Below are 15,560 nucleotides of genomic sequence, written 5' to 3'. Positions count from 1 at the left end.
AAGAAGAGATAGAGGGAAATTAAGTGAGAAATTTGATAGACAAACCATGATTGCTTTGCTACACTAAATGATAGCAAAAACAAATTTGCTTTAACAGTGTGTATAAACCAAGCTCCTGTTTCAATAATTAACTTTTCCCATGCTCTATTACATTTGTTTTTAATTCATTGTTAATTTGATTTTGCTTCTTTTTCTGCCAGCTTCTCTTTTACCTATCCTATTTATTTGTTACCGTCATTTTTTAATAAAATTTTGTTAGGATCTGTCTCTTCCATTTCAATTTTTTTTGTCCATCATTCTCATCTGTTCTTCACTTAAGCAGGTGAGAATCATGATCCTTTGTAATAAAGGTCAAGTAGGTATAGGTACCAAGTGGTCTGTTTGCCTCTCAGGTTCCTTATAGATAAGAAATCCAAATAACCCAACTTGCTCATCTTCTGCTATCTCAGATGTGCCCTGAACTTCCCTTGCTCTGAGTTTTTTTCCTCATTCAGCTCACCCTTAATTCATTTGAAGAAACAAGATACTGGACTAGTTGGTTTTGGTTTATTCTAATTGTAGTGAAAGTCATTATTTTTTATTTAAGGCCAATATTGTCTGAACTTTTTTACCTCATGCTTCTCTTTCTAGGTACAAGTTGAACACTTTCGTGCAGAAGAGTTGTCAACATGTGCTGAAGTGACACATGCTAAAGTCCTCCCACTATATGGAGCAGTGAAAGAAGGCCAGTGGGTTACTATCTTCATGAAATTGATGGAAGGTAAGTGATCAAGAACAGAAAAAAGATACTAGCAATATTACTAATCATAAACAATAGGAATTACAGACTATTCCAGAGGCAAAAACCTGATCTGAAAATAAATTGGGTGACTAGATGTGAAGCAGGATTTTAATTTAATCAATTTAAGTTCTTTTGGGATTGGTTCTGCAACCTTTAAGCAACCATTAAATGTTGCCTGATGTGGTCATTGTGGGATATGGAACTAAAACTTGATAGAATACTTTTCTTCAAAGCCTATTTCTACCCTATTTCTGACCACCACCACCCTCCTCTAATGTTAGACACGCTTCCTTTTTTCTTTTTTAAATATTATTTGGACCTTACTTGTTCATCACTTTAAAATATAATGACATTTTAACACCTTGGTTTTAATGACTCTATGAATATAGAATGCTATAAAATTTTAAGCAGAGGAGCAGAATACCTTTTCTGACCTTAAACATTGTCTATTTTTCTCTAGCTGTTGATTTGTGCTCTATTAGATTTTATTTCCTAAAAGCCAAGGATCACAACTGTTTCCTGACTTTTCTGTTAATGTCTCTTTTAATTTGGGATAAGTATTTTCTATTTTTAGTAGAGGATAACTGAATATTTGTGAGAGCCTGTTGATGCAGTGGTTGAACTCACAGCGGGAGTTCTTTCTTTGGCACAAAGCCAGCTGGCGGACCTTGGCTAGTTGCTTTCTCCCATCAGGAAGTTACTGGCAAACCACTTTCTGAAAATCCTTACCAAGAAAACTGCAAGGACTTGTTCAGGTAGTCTCCAAGAATCAGACATAATTGAACAGAAGGAAAAAAAAATCCTGAATATTTATTTCTTGTTTTCATAGTTTTCCTTGTTTCTCCATAACCATCTGCTTAGCCATTCTAAAAATATGTATTAGATTACATATCGAGAAGCTCTAAAAGCTAACGTATCCAACTTGCAGTGCATGTGGCCCTGGACTTACCAAATTGTAGGTGCCATTTCTTCTCTGTAAATTGTTACCCTTTATAGGATCCATGATTGCAGATTTCTTGACTATGATGCCGCTTGATATTTTTTTGTAGACTGAAGCAGCTAATGTACTTCTTGGTGAGAGATGGGAATTTTTCCTTCTAGGTGGGTCATTGGGCCAGCTAGTTAAGCAGTGTGGATACCTACCTGAGGACAGAGCTCTTGATTATCTCAGCCAAACACTGGAGGCCTTGGAATACCTTCATGCCCACAATGTTCTCCATGGAGATGTAAAAGGTAAGATCATTATTAAACAGCCAACCCATGTAGCAGAGAATTTGCTCAAAATGGCATTAATTGCTGCAGTTGCAGAAAATATGAGATGATGTGGTGGTGGGGATGATATATCTTGACGTACTTCCCATTGAATGATTCAACTTGTCTTTATCTTCAGTTTTCAATAGAAGATTATGAGTGGGGCTTCTGGTTTTTGCATCTGCAGTGCATGGCTGCGCGAGATCGGCCCTCCGCTCCCCACAGCTAGTTTCTTCCTGCTTGGGGAACCCTAGATGGGTCCGAAGTTGCCCGGGAGAGGTGACTGTGAAGGAGGGGTGCCCTGTCGATCACGAAGTGATGACGATCGCTTTGTTTGATCCGGGGAAAGCTGTCCGAACATTTCAGGAGAAATGCTAGCGTGAAATCAGTGTCTAGCCCAAGCTGCTTGCAGCCGAAGTCCCAGAGCACAAACTTAAAAATCGGTGAACAGCGTGCTTGAAATTGGTGAGAGTACTGATCTTCTTTCTTCTATCTACTATTTAAATCCTTGGAAAGATCCCCAAAGCAAGAAAACCTTCAAAAATGAAGGGAGGGGATTATATCCCCATTCCCTTACAGATGGAAGCGGCAAATTAACATAAAAGGTTGAAAGAGATATACTAAAATTTGATTTAAAATATTTCAGTCTGGACAAATCTAGGAACTAAAAAACTGTCAAGATTATACCATAAAAAATTTCTGATGGAATTATAAAAATATATAACAAAAATAACTTTTTGATGAAAAGAAAAACTGAAAAAAGAAATAACTGCTGACATCTAAAGGTAAAGGTAAAGGTTCCCCCGCACATGCGTGCTAGTCGTTTCCAACTCTAGGGGCCGGTGCTCATCTCTGTTTCAAAGCCGAGGAGCCAGTGCTTGTCCAAGGATGTCTCCGTGGTCATGTGGCCGGCATGACTAGACACCAAAGGCGCACGGAACGCTGTTACCTTCCCACCGTAGTGGTCCCTATTTTTCTACTTGCATTTTTACGTGCTTTCGAACTGCTAGGTTGGCAGAAGCTGGGACAAGTAACAGGCGCTTACTCTGTTACTGACACCTAGTGGAGAATCAAAGAATAGAAGACTAACAATAAGGACTCAGAAATTGGCAGAATGCCCAGAAACAAAGAATAAGTTCCTTTGAATTGCAAATAACCTTGAAGACAGCTGGGAACAAAGGAAGAGCCAGCTATAAGATTAAAAAGTGTTTGAAAGGAAAAAAGAAAAACACCTGGACTGTTGCTTAAACCTAAGAACTGTTTATGGGGGGAAAAAACTTTGACTTTTGGGCTAATCTTTTAGAGGAGAATTTTTAGGATTTACAGTAAAGTGGCTTAATATATGAAATTTGTAATTTTGTCTGATAAATTGACTTGAATTAAAACATTGATGAAAGATTATTTGAAGGGGGGGAGACAACATGGATATCACATATGTATCAAAAAATTACAGGATGCCACATTCAATATTTTCTACTGAAGGACATAGCCTGGAAAATCAAGGGCCTCCAGAAGCAATACTTCAAGGCAAGATAAATACTTTCCCGGAGGAAATATATGTAATGTTAGGATAAATAGAAATGACAATAGATTCAAACCATGACAAAATTCGAAACAACTCTGAGGATTTAAATAAGCATATTTCCAATCTAAATCTACAACTAAAAAATACCCAGGAAATAACAATAAAGGAACAAACAAATCAGACAGGAGATTACAAACTAGAAGAGTATGATCAAATTGATGAAATAACAAAGGAAAAGAAATACAATTTGACGCATACAACAAGAAAAATGGAATTATTAGGAGAACTATTAAAGTTTGGGGGACAGAAAGAATTTATCTTACTTACTTCATCTTTTGTATTCCTGTAAAAATACAGGAACTGTTGGGTAAGCAGATTACATCAACTTGGAAAATTACTTGGCAAAAGAAGAAGATCAGAGACAGATACAAGAGATTTGACTCGACTTACCAGATGGACTATCACGTGAATAAACATTTGTTTGAATATGACTAAAAAAACAGAGAAGTTTGAACATAAAGGGGCCTTATAACAAGAAGGATAATGAGATTTAAGTAATATAGTATGTTTTATAATATATTAAATGTTAAAATAGCAGGTAACTTTTATTAAAATATAAGTAAAATATAAACTAAAAAGGATACTATAAGACAGATTAAAATTATAGTATTTTTATAATGCATGACATAAAATATTGGGATGATGTACCTAAATTGGAAAACTTAGACAGTGAGATGACTAATATGAAGAAATTATGACTGACAAGAATTGGATTGAATATAAGGGAATCTAAGCGAACAGAAATTATAAAAATAGGATGTATGCTGAACTAATGAGATTATGGTTATGAGAATAATATAAACTGAAAAAATGTTATATAGAGAGATTATTATTATTTCTACAAATATAAAAAATGCCTATACCTAATCATTTATATATTGAAAATATTAAGAATTATATTTTGGCTAAGGTTGAAGAAGAAAAATACAAATGGGAGAAGGGAAGACCAAAGAAATCTATTATTAATTAATATATTAATTGTGGAATTATCAAATTTAATCATTATTGACTGTTAATTATTACTGTCCTTTTTTCTTGTTAAAATATAAACCAAGACAACACTGGAAATTGTTATAGTTAAAATCAATAAAATATATATATAAAAAAGAAGATTATGTGAATGTTCTGGCAGCCTCCTTTCACTTAAAAAACTAAGTAGGAGGGAAAGGGACTCCTGTTTAGGCTTCTGCCTGAGAGGTTAATTTCTCTTGTATTAGAATTTCTATGGAGGAATATTTAATCAAGTAAATCTGCACTTCTGGTCTCCAGTAATAAAGTCAAAATGTCAGGTGAGCACCTAAGGAGAAAAACCAGGTGCTCTTGTTACAATATTATATATAGATACTGATGGCCTGAAAACTTTGCAATTTTTCTTTTGGCAGCTGACAATGTCCTTTTATCTGGTGACAGAAGCCATGCTGTTCTCTGTGATTTTGGTCATGCAGCTCAACTCCATCCAGATGGCATAAGGAAATATTTAAGGACAGGTAATTTATGGCAGGTTCTGAAGAGGCTATTCATGTTTGAGAATTGGACTGCTCTTTCCTTTATGTTCTAAATATTGGATTCATCCCTGAAAATAAATAACTTAGAGGTGTCTGTCTCACTATTTTCCAGCATCAGGCATGAAGATATATCTTTATCCCTGCCTCAATATTTTTAGGGCATTATCTATTTTTAAAAAAGTTACATGGTAACATATATAAGCTAACCTCTGTCCATAATCTCTACCCGACAATTTTATACAGGTGAAACTCGAAAAATTAGAATATCCTGCAAAAGTTCATTTATTTCAGTAATGCAACTTAAAAGGGGAAACTAATATATGAGATAGACTCATTACATGCAAAGCAAGATAGTTCAAGCCGTGATTTGTCATAATTGTGATGATTATGGCTTACAGCTCATGAAAACCCCAAATCCACAATCTCAGAAAATTAGAATATTACATGCAATCAATAAAACAAGGAGAGTACATAGAACAATATCGGACCTCTGAAAGTATAAGTATGCATATGTACTCAGTACTTGGTTTGGGTCCCTTTTGCAGCAATTACTGCCTCAATGCGGCGTGGCATGGAAGCTATCAGCCTGTGGCACTGCTGAGGTGTTACAGAAGACCAGGATGCTTCAATAGCGGCCTTCAGCTCTTCTGCATTGTTCGGTCTCATGTCTCTCATCTTTCTCTTGGCAATGCCCCATAGATTCTCTATGGGGTTCAGGTCAGGCGAGTTTGCTGGCCAATCAAGCACAGTAATCCCACGGTCATTGAACCAGGTTTTGGTGCTTTTGGCAGTGTGGGCAGGTGCCAAGTCCTGCTGGAAAATGAAGTCAGCATCCCCATAAAGCTCGTCTGCGGAAGGAAGCATGAAGTGCTCCAAAATCTCCTGGTAGACGGCTGCGTTGACCCTGGACTTAATGAAGCACAGTGAACCAACACCAGCAGATGACATGGCTCCCCAAATCAACACAGACTGTGGAAACTTCACACTAGACTTCAAGCATTTGCAGTGTGTGCCTCCATTCTTCCTCCAGACTCTGGGTCCTTGGTTTCCAAATGAGATGCAAAAGTTGCTCTCATCAGAAAAGAGGACTTTGGACCACTGAGCAACAGACCAGGTCTGTTTTTCTTTAGCCCAGGTAAGATGCTTCTTACGTTTGTTGTTCAGGAGCGGCTTGACAAGAGGAATACGACATTTGAAGCCCATGTCCAGGATCCGTCTCTGTGTGGTGGCTCTTGATGCACTGACTCCAGCCTCAGTCCACTCCTTGTGAAAGTCCCCAACACTTTTGAATGGCCTTTTTCTGACAATCCTCTCCAGGCTGCTTGTGCACCTTTTTCTTCCACACTTTTCCCCTCCACATAACTTTCTATTAATGTGCTTGATACAGCACTTTGGGAACATCCAACTTCTTTTGCAATTACCTTTTGAGGCTTTCCCTCCTTATGGAGGGTGTCAATGATGGTTTTCTGCACAACTGTCAGGTCAGCAGTCATCCCCATGATTGTGATTTCTACTGAACCAGACTGAGAGACCATTTAAAGGCTCAGGAACCCTTTGCAGGTGTTATGACTTAATTAGCTGATTAGAGTGGGACACTTTGAGCCTAGAATATTGCACCTTTTCACAATATTCTAATTTTCTGAGATTGTGGATTTGGGGTTTTCATGAGCTGTACGCCATAATCATCACAATTATGACAAATCACGGCTTGAACTATCTTGCCTTGCATGTAATGAGTCTATCTCATATATTAGTTTCCCCTTTTAAGTTGCATTACTGAAATAAATGAACTTTTGCATGACATTCTAATTTTTTGAGTTTCACCTGTATATTATGCAAATTGAACTACTGCGGGTACTTGACCAAAAAGAAAATTGCCTCAAAATGGAGACTAAAATATAAATGATGTCAAAAATCCTAGGCAATATTTCCTAGGAGATTAAATGTTCTTTGCTCTGATGCTGGTAATATCTTGGGAAGAAAGGCTAGGGCTAGTGAGGAAAGAAAAGCAAAGATGCTATTATTTGTCAAGCCCTAGCTTTCTCCCCCCTCCACCCCCCATCAACTTTAGCAGCATATGCTAATACCTGGGGAAGGACAGTTAGGGCTAGCAAGGAAAGGAAAGCCAAGAGTTTCACCAGCATCTCACAAAAAGACTACCACTTGTGGAATTCTGCCACGTGGCCCAGCAATGGAGCTGCATACCTCAACCCCTTGAACTCTGGAGATCTTGAAAATGTAAATGAATAATTAGTGACAGGGGCAGGGTGGGGAGGAGGCCCAAGGAGCTGTGGGGACTCCAAGGGATGGGAAGTGGAGCATGGGGTATCTAGGGGTGGGGGGACGCCTTAAGAGGCTGGAGGCAAGTGGGCTTGTGCCTGCACTAGGCCTTTAGGGTCTTTCCCCACCACTGAGGTACCCCATACTCCACTTAACAACCTACATTTAACAAATGTGTTGGGGAGAGCAGGGATGGGGACTTGTTAAGCGAGGCGGTTCATTTAACGCCCTCCCAACCTTCCACTGTAATGGCAGGCTCCATTATGTCGAGGATTATCTGTATGCTTTATTTAGGAGGTGAATTGCAGAAAGTATTAGCCATTTGATATATTTAACAGTACAAGGGTCTACTGTTTAAGACAGTAAGCTAGAAACCAGGAGCCTGGGAGGGACTCAGATTAGACATAAAAGCCAGTTGCATGATTTTAGTCCAGTCACTCTCAGCCCCTAATGTCAGGCTTGGACAACAAGCCAGTTAGTCTGTTTCTGTTGCAACCAATGGATCAACACTGTTGATTCAAAATAAACATACCCTGCACTTGCAGGAAAATACTAGGAAAAAAGGCTGAGAATGGTTTGTTGTTGTTTTTTTTAAAAAAGTTATTAAAGTAGCTATGTTTTTCTGGTGAAGGGAGTTGAAAACTATTCATTGATAAGTTAATGCATGAAGTAAGTACAATATATCCTGCTCTTATCACCATTTTTCACTCTTCCTTTGTTTAAAGCTATTATACATTGCAAGATAGTTTTAGAGATTACAGTATAATTTTCCCAAGAGAAGTTTGCAACAGATTTGGAGTATAAAGCTGTTCAGGTTACAAATACTCTATTTCAAGTTTGGAGCAGGCTTTTCCAACTGTTCCAGAAATGTTTTGAGAATGAAGTTGCTGATTGTTTGACTTTAAAATATCTCTTTCAGACTTGAAACTTTGTGAATTCAAAACATTTTGGGTACTCCTATTTCTCAAGTGATACTTCTCTCTAGAGAGTTTTTTTACCAGTGCATGAATCTGAACTCAAGTTTTCTGTATCCTTGCCTTGCCTCTTTATTGTAATACTCCAATACAAATTGGTTTGATATGTTTGTGTGGTGTCTGGTCTTCTACAGTGAAGGGCTCTTGGGCTAGCCTTTATTAATTTAAGAATGTCTCAGCATGGCTGCTTGTGTGGAACAGGGCCCAGCAGGACCCTAAAGAATTAATTTCCTCTATTCTACTTCCAGGGGATTATGTCCCAGGCACTGAGACCCACTTGGCTCCTGAAATCGTAATGGGGAAGCACTTTGATTTCAAGATAGATATCTGGAGCAGTTGCTGTATGATGCTGCACCTACTGAATGGGTATCATCCTTGGATCAAGTATTATAATCATCCTCTGTGCCTCAAAGTAAGTCACACATTAGTAAATGGGTAATATGTTGGTTCATTTATCTGAAAGACAAAACAGATAATTGTGGCATGAAGTGCTTAATGTTCTCAACCAATTTAAAAAACATATCTTTTGTTAGTAATTACATATTTTTGTTGGATATCTTGAAATCCATAAAGTTTACCATTCAAAACAATGCACTTATTTTATATTGATTTCAAGAAGTTATAGGTCCCATCTCAGGATTACTTCAATTTTTCAGATCTCCAGAACTTGTGGTTTACACCAAAAATACAGTCTCTGTCTAGTAGTTTGGTAACAAAAGCCATTTGCTCACACCTTTTAGCCAAAAACTCAGCAATATTTGTTAAATGGTAAGGTCCTTATAATGATAAGTTCAAAATGAACAACAGTGTATAAAAAGGGGTTTCTGATTCATTCTGAAATTATTTTTGTCTATAATTCTGGAGGATTGATATTCCAGAAGGTTCACTGATAGAAAGCAGTTAAGAATTATAATGTGATTGTGTCTACAGCTTATTCAGATCCAAACAAATACCTTCAATAATTTGTAAAGATTTCAAAATTATTCTACCTATGAGCATATTATGTTTGAGAATAGGTGGTTGGGATTATTCAGAAGTTGTACCAGCTATGCCGAGTGACACATTGTCATGCTATGTTAGTTACTTGGTTTTGCAGCGTGAGAGTTTAATTGCTAGCTGTTTTATTGATGTGTTGAATTTTCTGATTTATTTCATGATCTATTTTTACTGTCAATTACATGTGAGTAGAAACAACTGTTGGAATGAAAAGGATTAAAATGTTATATAAATTGAATGAATATTGAATATTTTTATATTACTCTGTAGAGAAGTTGTTTGGAGGAAATTTTAATGCTTCTTGTGATTTTTAAATAGGACTTTTTTTCTTTTCCTTCTATTTCTATCTAGTTACTTCTTCCCTTCTCTCATCTCCATCTGCTTCTCTTCTTGTTTTCTATTTTCCCTTTCATTCTCAAATTTAATTTTATATTTTTGTGTACAGCTCTTTGTGAGGAACTTGTGAGAGAAAATGGTATATGCAAATGGGGTACCTTATTCTGAGGGAAACATTTTAAATTTAGGTCATTTTTCTCTTAAGTAAATAAGGTATTTGTTAGAAAATGAGTATGTGCCAACTTAGGTCTACACTGAACCTGCAAGAAAGGATGGGTGATGACATTTAGACTGCAGTTCTATTCTCATTTACCTGAAGTTGAATTTTAATGAAAACAGTGATAGATTTCCATATAATGAAAGGTAAAGCACAAATGTAAAGTCAGCTCATTAAGTTCTGGAACATAACACAGTATTCAGTGCATATAGAAATGATTGTTTGGAAGCTGAAGGGCTATGATGAGGAAAATGCAAATCAAGAGATTTTTCTTTGAATCTTTAGTATAAAACAGTTTCAGGAATTAGCTCCTACACAAAGACCTCTATTTGAGAAGTTTGGTGTGGATGCTAGATGTATGTTGTCTCTTATTACTTACATAAATTCTGGTGTATAGAATACTATTTAGGTCACAGTTGGCTATTCTAAATGCAAAAGAACATCGTTTCAAACAATTGATAATATAGTGTAAAACCTTTCATTTTTTCAAAGAATATAATTATTTCATCTTTTCTTCGGGGGCTAAAAGGATTCTAATTTTTATCTTCAGTCTGATGAAATATAGTAGGCCATGAGTTAAGAGCTGTGCAAATGTCCAGTGAGGAAACAAAATTTTTGTCCATCTCAGACATCAAATGATCTTTGGATGGCACTGGCCCTATTTGAAATTCTTTCACGATTTTGTCCTTTTTCAATATTGCCTTCAAGGCAACCTATCAGTCTGCAGTGTGTGCTTGGTATAATTTCTGTGCACATTAATATTTTTTGTACCAGAATATTGAGAGTTTTGGCCTGTATTGCAATTGTCTGTCAAATAGTATTATCTATTCCTTGTTTTCAAAAAAGTGAGAAATTGATTTCTATTTCATATATTACAGTAGTTGTTGTCATTGTTAAATAATTGCTACTTGTAGGCCTGTAGTTTTCTGATTGCTTGGATCAGTATCCATTTTCCTATGTCTTTGCATTGCAGATAGCCAAAGAACCACCCCCTCTGAGAGAAATCCCCCCCTCCTGTCACCCATATACTGTTCAGGTCATTACCTCTGGCCTTGAGAAAGACCCTATAAAACGGGCTTCTGCAGCACAGCTAAGGAAGAAAACCTGCACAGCACTTAAGCAAGGTGAGATTGCTTTGTCTGTCTGAACACGCACACTGGACTGGCGATTTCTTCCTTTCTTGCGTTTGTCCCCACAATCCCCTGACAAAGTCTTGCTCTTTTATTTCTTCCTGACATTTCTGTTTATGTCGCTTCCATGAATCATTTTCACATTGAGTTGTACAAGAGAAAACATGGAAGTCAGGTTTTAGTTAATAACTTGTGTACTGTAAATTGGAAGGAAGTAAAAGTACACAGCATGTCCCAGAGCAAGCATTGTCTGTAAGTGAATTTGGCCGCCTTCACTAGTATCATGCATGAAAATCAGGTTCACATGTGAAGGTTCAATTTAACTGATTTATTGCTAATAGACTGTGCACAGGAATCTTCTCAACTAACAATTAGCACCTGGTTCGAGCTAGATAAGGTTCAAAGCAGTCCTTATAATAAGCAGTACTTATATATGGCTGGCTAATAACGCAGGTCAAGATAAAGTTTCCTTCAAGCTGACAAATAAGAACCATCATAATTGAGTAATTTCTGTACTGTGAACATAGGACTGGTTATCAGCAGGCTTCCAGTTACAAATCAAAGACTTGCACTTGACCTTATAAAAGCACTGAATGGTTTTAGCTCATGATAGTGGTCTGCACCTTGTGGAATACCCTTCCCAGTTGTTCCTGTGGGCAACAGCTGTGGTGGTATTTTAGAAAGCAGTATGCTTTTATTATTGTAAGCTCCAGGAGTCTTTCTGAGCTTCGTGATACAGGACTGAAATGAATAGTTAAACTCACTCCTGATTTCCATCTGGGTGTGCTATGCCTTTTGACAATAAAACTAAAGTAATTTAATATTTATTGCCTTCTGGTTTTGGCTTATTTATAATATAATAAAACTTTATTCTGTCATAGAAAGTAAAACTATGCCAGAGTAATCATTTTATGAACATATTTATAGAATATATTTATTATAGAATGTATTTAGATTTTCCCTCTTTGTAATGGAAACTTAGAATAACTAAGAAGATCTAGATATATCATCTGAAACTTTGAAGGCATCTTATCTTGTGTTAAATGCGTACTGGTGGTTGAACAGGAGTCCCAGTTCTCCTGAGGTGTTTGTACTAGAGATTTTTCCATTTGTGCTTTCGGTTTGTAGTGGGAGGAGTGAAGAGTTCCTGGAACGGTGAATACAGAGAACCCAGATCCCTGCGGTTGGCACAGAAAGCTATTCTCCCAGAGCTACTGTTATCCATACCTGAACTCCCGGATAGCCAAAAAGTGTTGTCTAGAAGTCCTAGACCTTCGCTGCCATGTCATGATCTGATTGAGAGAAAGCAGTTAATTCACCCAGACCTGTGCAAGGAATTATTGCCACCATGTGACTCCCTTCTATCCTCCTTCCTGGCTCCAATCAATACTAGGAAATACAACATGACAGAATGGGGGACCCCCAGCATTGACCACGACCTTCAGCAGCTGGAGTTTGGTAATCATGGATCAGGATTGATTGATTCCTTTATTATTCCTTTATTGTTTTTATAAATAACTCAAGGTAGCAAACATATCTAAATATTCCTTCCTCTTCCTACTTTCCCAAAATAGGAGGAGGAAGGAGAGAGAGAGAGTGACCAGCCTAAGCTGGCTTTCATGGCTAAGAAGGGACTAGAACTCACAGTCTCCTGTTTTCTAGCTGGATGTTTAATGAGTAGACCAAACTGGCTTTCTTATAATTTAAAGCTGTTTGTTTGCCAGTCTATTTTCCTGACCTCTCTTTTTTTTCAAGCTTTTGGTAGAGTTGTCAACATCATAGAAGATTTTACTGAAAGCTACTGTATGTTATAAATAGCATTTCTACCTAACTTAATTTAGTTGAAGAGGCCAGTCGTATAAAACTTGTGTGTTTAAAGGAAGGAAAGGGAAGATATGTTGAACGTAGCATTAATAAGGTTCTGGTAATGGTCTTTAAGGCCCTACATGGCATGGGTCCGGAGTACCTTGGGGATCACCTGCTGCCGGCGTCAACTTCCCTCCGCCCTGTGCGTTCCCACAGAGAGGGCCTCCTCAGGGTGCCTCCGGTCAGAGAATGTCGGCTGGTGGCCCCCAGGGGGAGGGCCTTCTCTGTGGGCGCTCCAGCTTTATGGAATCAGTTGCCGGTCGAGCTCCGGATGGCACCTGACCTTCGCTCCTTCCGACGCGGTCTGAAGACCCATCTATTTGAACAAGCCGGCCTGGCCTGATGGGGGATGTGTTGGGGTTTTAATGGGGATTTTTATATTATCATTGATTGTTTTAGCTGGGCTACTATTTAATTCTTTTTAATTTTTGTATTCAGTATTTTAATATATGCCCTGTTCACTGCCCTGAGTCCTTCGGGAGAAGGGCGGTATACAAATATAATAAAATGAAATGAAAATGAAATAAGATTTATATAGTAATGACAGTAGCAGAATAAAAGGAACCTGCCAAATACGGAGCAGGTATCCATGAAGGAAACAGAGCATATTAGAGTGTGAAAATAGCAAGGAGATTCTAATGCAGGCATGTCAAACTCGCAATGTCACGTGACATCGCACGACATATTGGGACTTTTTCCCCATTGCCGGCAATGGGGTGGGCACGGTTTTCAGCGTGACACATCTGGCCTGTGGGCCGGCAGTTTGACATGCCTGTTCTAATGGTATGCATTTTACAGAGTAGGCATATGGAATATACAAATTTAATAGAAGAATCAGGAAATGAAAGGATCCTTTGAAAAACATGAGTTAGATTCTCGGTTAAAAAATGTTACTAGCTTAAACAAAAAGGTCTTTAGAGGCAATAAACTTGGTAATCCATTTTCCCTTCCTTTATTTAAGTTGTGAAAGGGATTCATTATTTAGGTAGTTCAGTGTTTCAAAAATGATTTAGAAGAAGCACTTCATACTTTACTTTTTACTTTTCATTAAAACATTGTCTTGTATTTTTAAGTTTCAATGTGGTTGCTGTAATAAATAGAAATCTGCTGTTCTCATACTTGCATGAAATTCAAACCACTTCTTCCAAATCATTTTGAAGCACCTAAGGTTCTAAATACTTATTTCAAACATCTTCAAGAACCTTGTTCTTAGGATTCAGAGGAACCAGATTTTACCTCAGTACATGCCAGTGGGCAAAATGCTATATCCATATTCATTTTTTTTCCAGAGTTACAAATATTCTGTTTACAAATAAACTAAATAAATTTTTAAAAAATCTTTCATTGGCAGATTATTTTGGAAATGCCAAAGACAAAATAAATAGTAAAAGTGCTTAGGATTTAACTGGATTAAACTTTTGAGGCAAAAAGGATGTGTTTTAGAGAAGGAGAAATTAATATAACAAATTAAAATGAAAAATACATGTAATATGTTTAAAACTAAATATAATAGCTGGCAAACATGAATTAGTATAGATACAATACACATTTATAAAAAGAACAGATCCATGGAACTTGATTTAATTTATTATTGGAAGCGAAATCAAAACTATAATCATATTTTGAAATGTTAATGAAAAGATGATGGAGCCCTTGTTTTTGTTAATAATGAATCCAGAAATAGTTCAGATCAGTTAAGACAGGGGTGTCAAACTCAATTTCATTGAGGGCCGCATCAGCATTGCGGTTGCCCTCAGGGGGCCGGGTGGGTGTGGCTCGGGTGGGCGTGGCCTACTGGGTGGGCGTGGCTAGAGTGCGTATGGCCTACTGGGTGGGCGTGGCCAGCTCTACATGGTTCGCATCAAGGGTGCCTATGGGGGCCTGGGCAGGAGTGGGACAGATCTGAGGGTCTCTGGCAGAAGGAGGGTCTCTGGGCCAGGGCCAAGGCAGTGGGGGCCGTTCCCTCACTGTTTCCAGGATGGCTTCGCGGGCCGCATGAAACCATTTTGCGGCCCGGATCTGGCCCCCGGGCCTTGTGTTTGACATGTCTGAGTTAAGAGTAATCCCAGAAGGTAGAACCTTTTAATGCCGACAGTGTCTTCATTTTATTCCATTCTCCTTTCCACAGATCTGATTTTGAACAGCCTCTCTCAACCCTTTTCACTGGAAGAACAGGAACAAATGTTGTCATGCTTCAGCTTGGATAGCTTCCTTCCATCGGATACTAGTGAAAAGGTAACTACATGAGGATGAACAGTTGCTATTTTGCAATTGCAGTAGATTGCCCAAGTAAGAATAGTCAAGAAGGACTGTATCTAAATAGGTACCTAAATTCCTATTAAGAACAATTTGAGCATATCTGAATGCCTTGTACATTCGTATCTTTTACTGTGTGTTCCTGCTTCAAGTTTGTGTCCTGTTTATGCTATGAAGAAAAACTGTTTTTTGAATAGAATCCCAATCTAGATTCTATTGAGAAATGCACACCCAATAATAGAAGAAATAAATAATAAAATGTGTGATTGATCTAATATATTCAATTGCCCACACTATCTTCTGGGTCAGAGAAGGGACAAGTAGTCCTTGACTTATAACCCACAACTGGGACCGAGATTTCTGTCACTAAGCAATGCACTACT

General features: G+C 37.8%; 1 protein-coding gene across 1 annotated transcript in view; it reads left to right on the top strand.

The window, feature by feature from the left end:
- Positions 1 to 15,560, top strand: part of MAP3K14 (mitogen-activated protein kinase kinase kinase 14) — a 52,764-nt gene that overhangs the window by 28,191 nt on the left and 9,013 nt on the right. The window contains exons 7-13 of the mRNA XM_083378512.1: positions 631 to 760; positions 1,883 to 2,014; positions 5,000 to 5,104; positions 8,625 to 8,788; positions 10,899 to 11,049; positions 12,184 to 12,513; positions 15,050 to 15,156. Of these exons, the coding sequence (XP_083234638.1) occupies positions 631 to 760; positions 1,883 to 2,014; positions 5,000 to 5,104; positions 8,625 to 8,788; positions 10,899 to 11,049; positions 12,184 to 12,513; positions 15,050 to 15,156 (1,119 nt within the window). The remainder of the gene's footprint in view (positions 1 to 630; positions 761 to 1,882; positions 2,015 to 4,999; positions 5,105 to 8,624; positions 8,789 to 10,898; positions 11,050 to 12,183; positions 12,514 to 15,049; positions 15,157 to 15,560) is intronic.

This window comes from Vipera ursinii, assembly GCF_947247035.1.
Source record: "Vipera ursinii genome assembly, chromosome: Z".
In the NCBI taxonomy this organism is placed as follows: domain Eukaryota; kingdom Metazoa; phylum Chordata; class Lepidosauria; order Squamata; family Viperidae; genus Vipera; species Vipera ursinii.
Note: the sequence above shows the minus strand (reverse complement) of the source record. Positions and strands in the feature narration are given on the sequence as shown.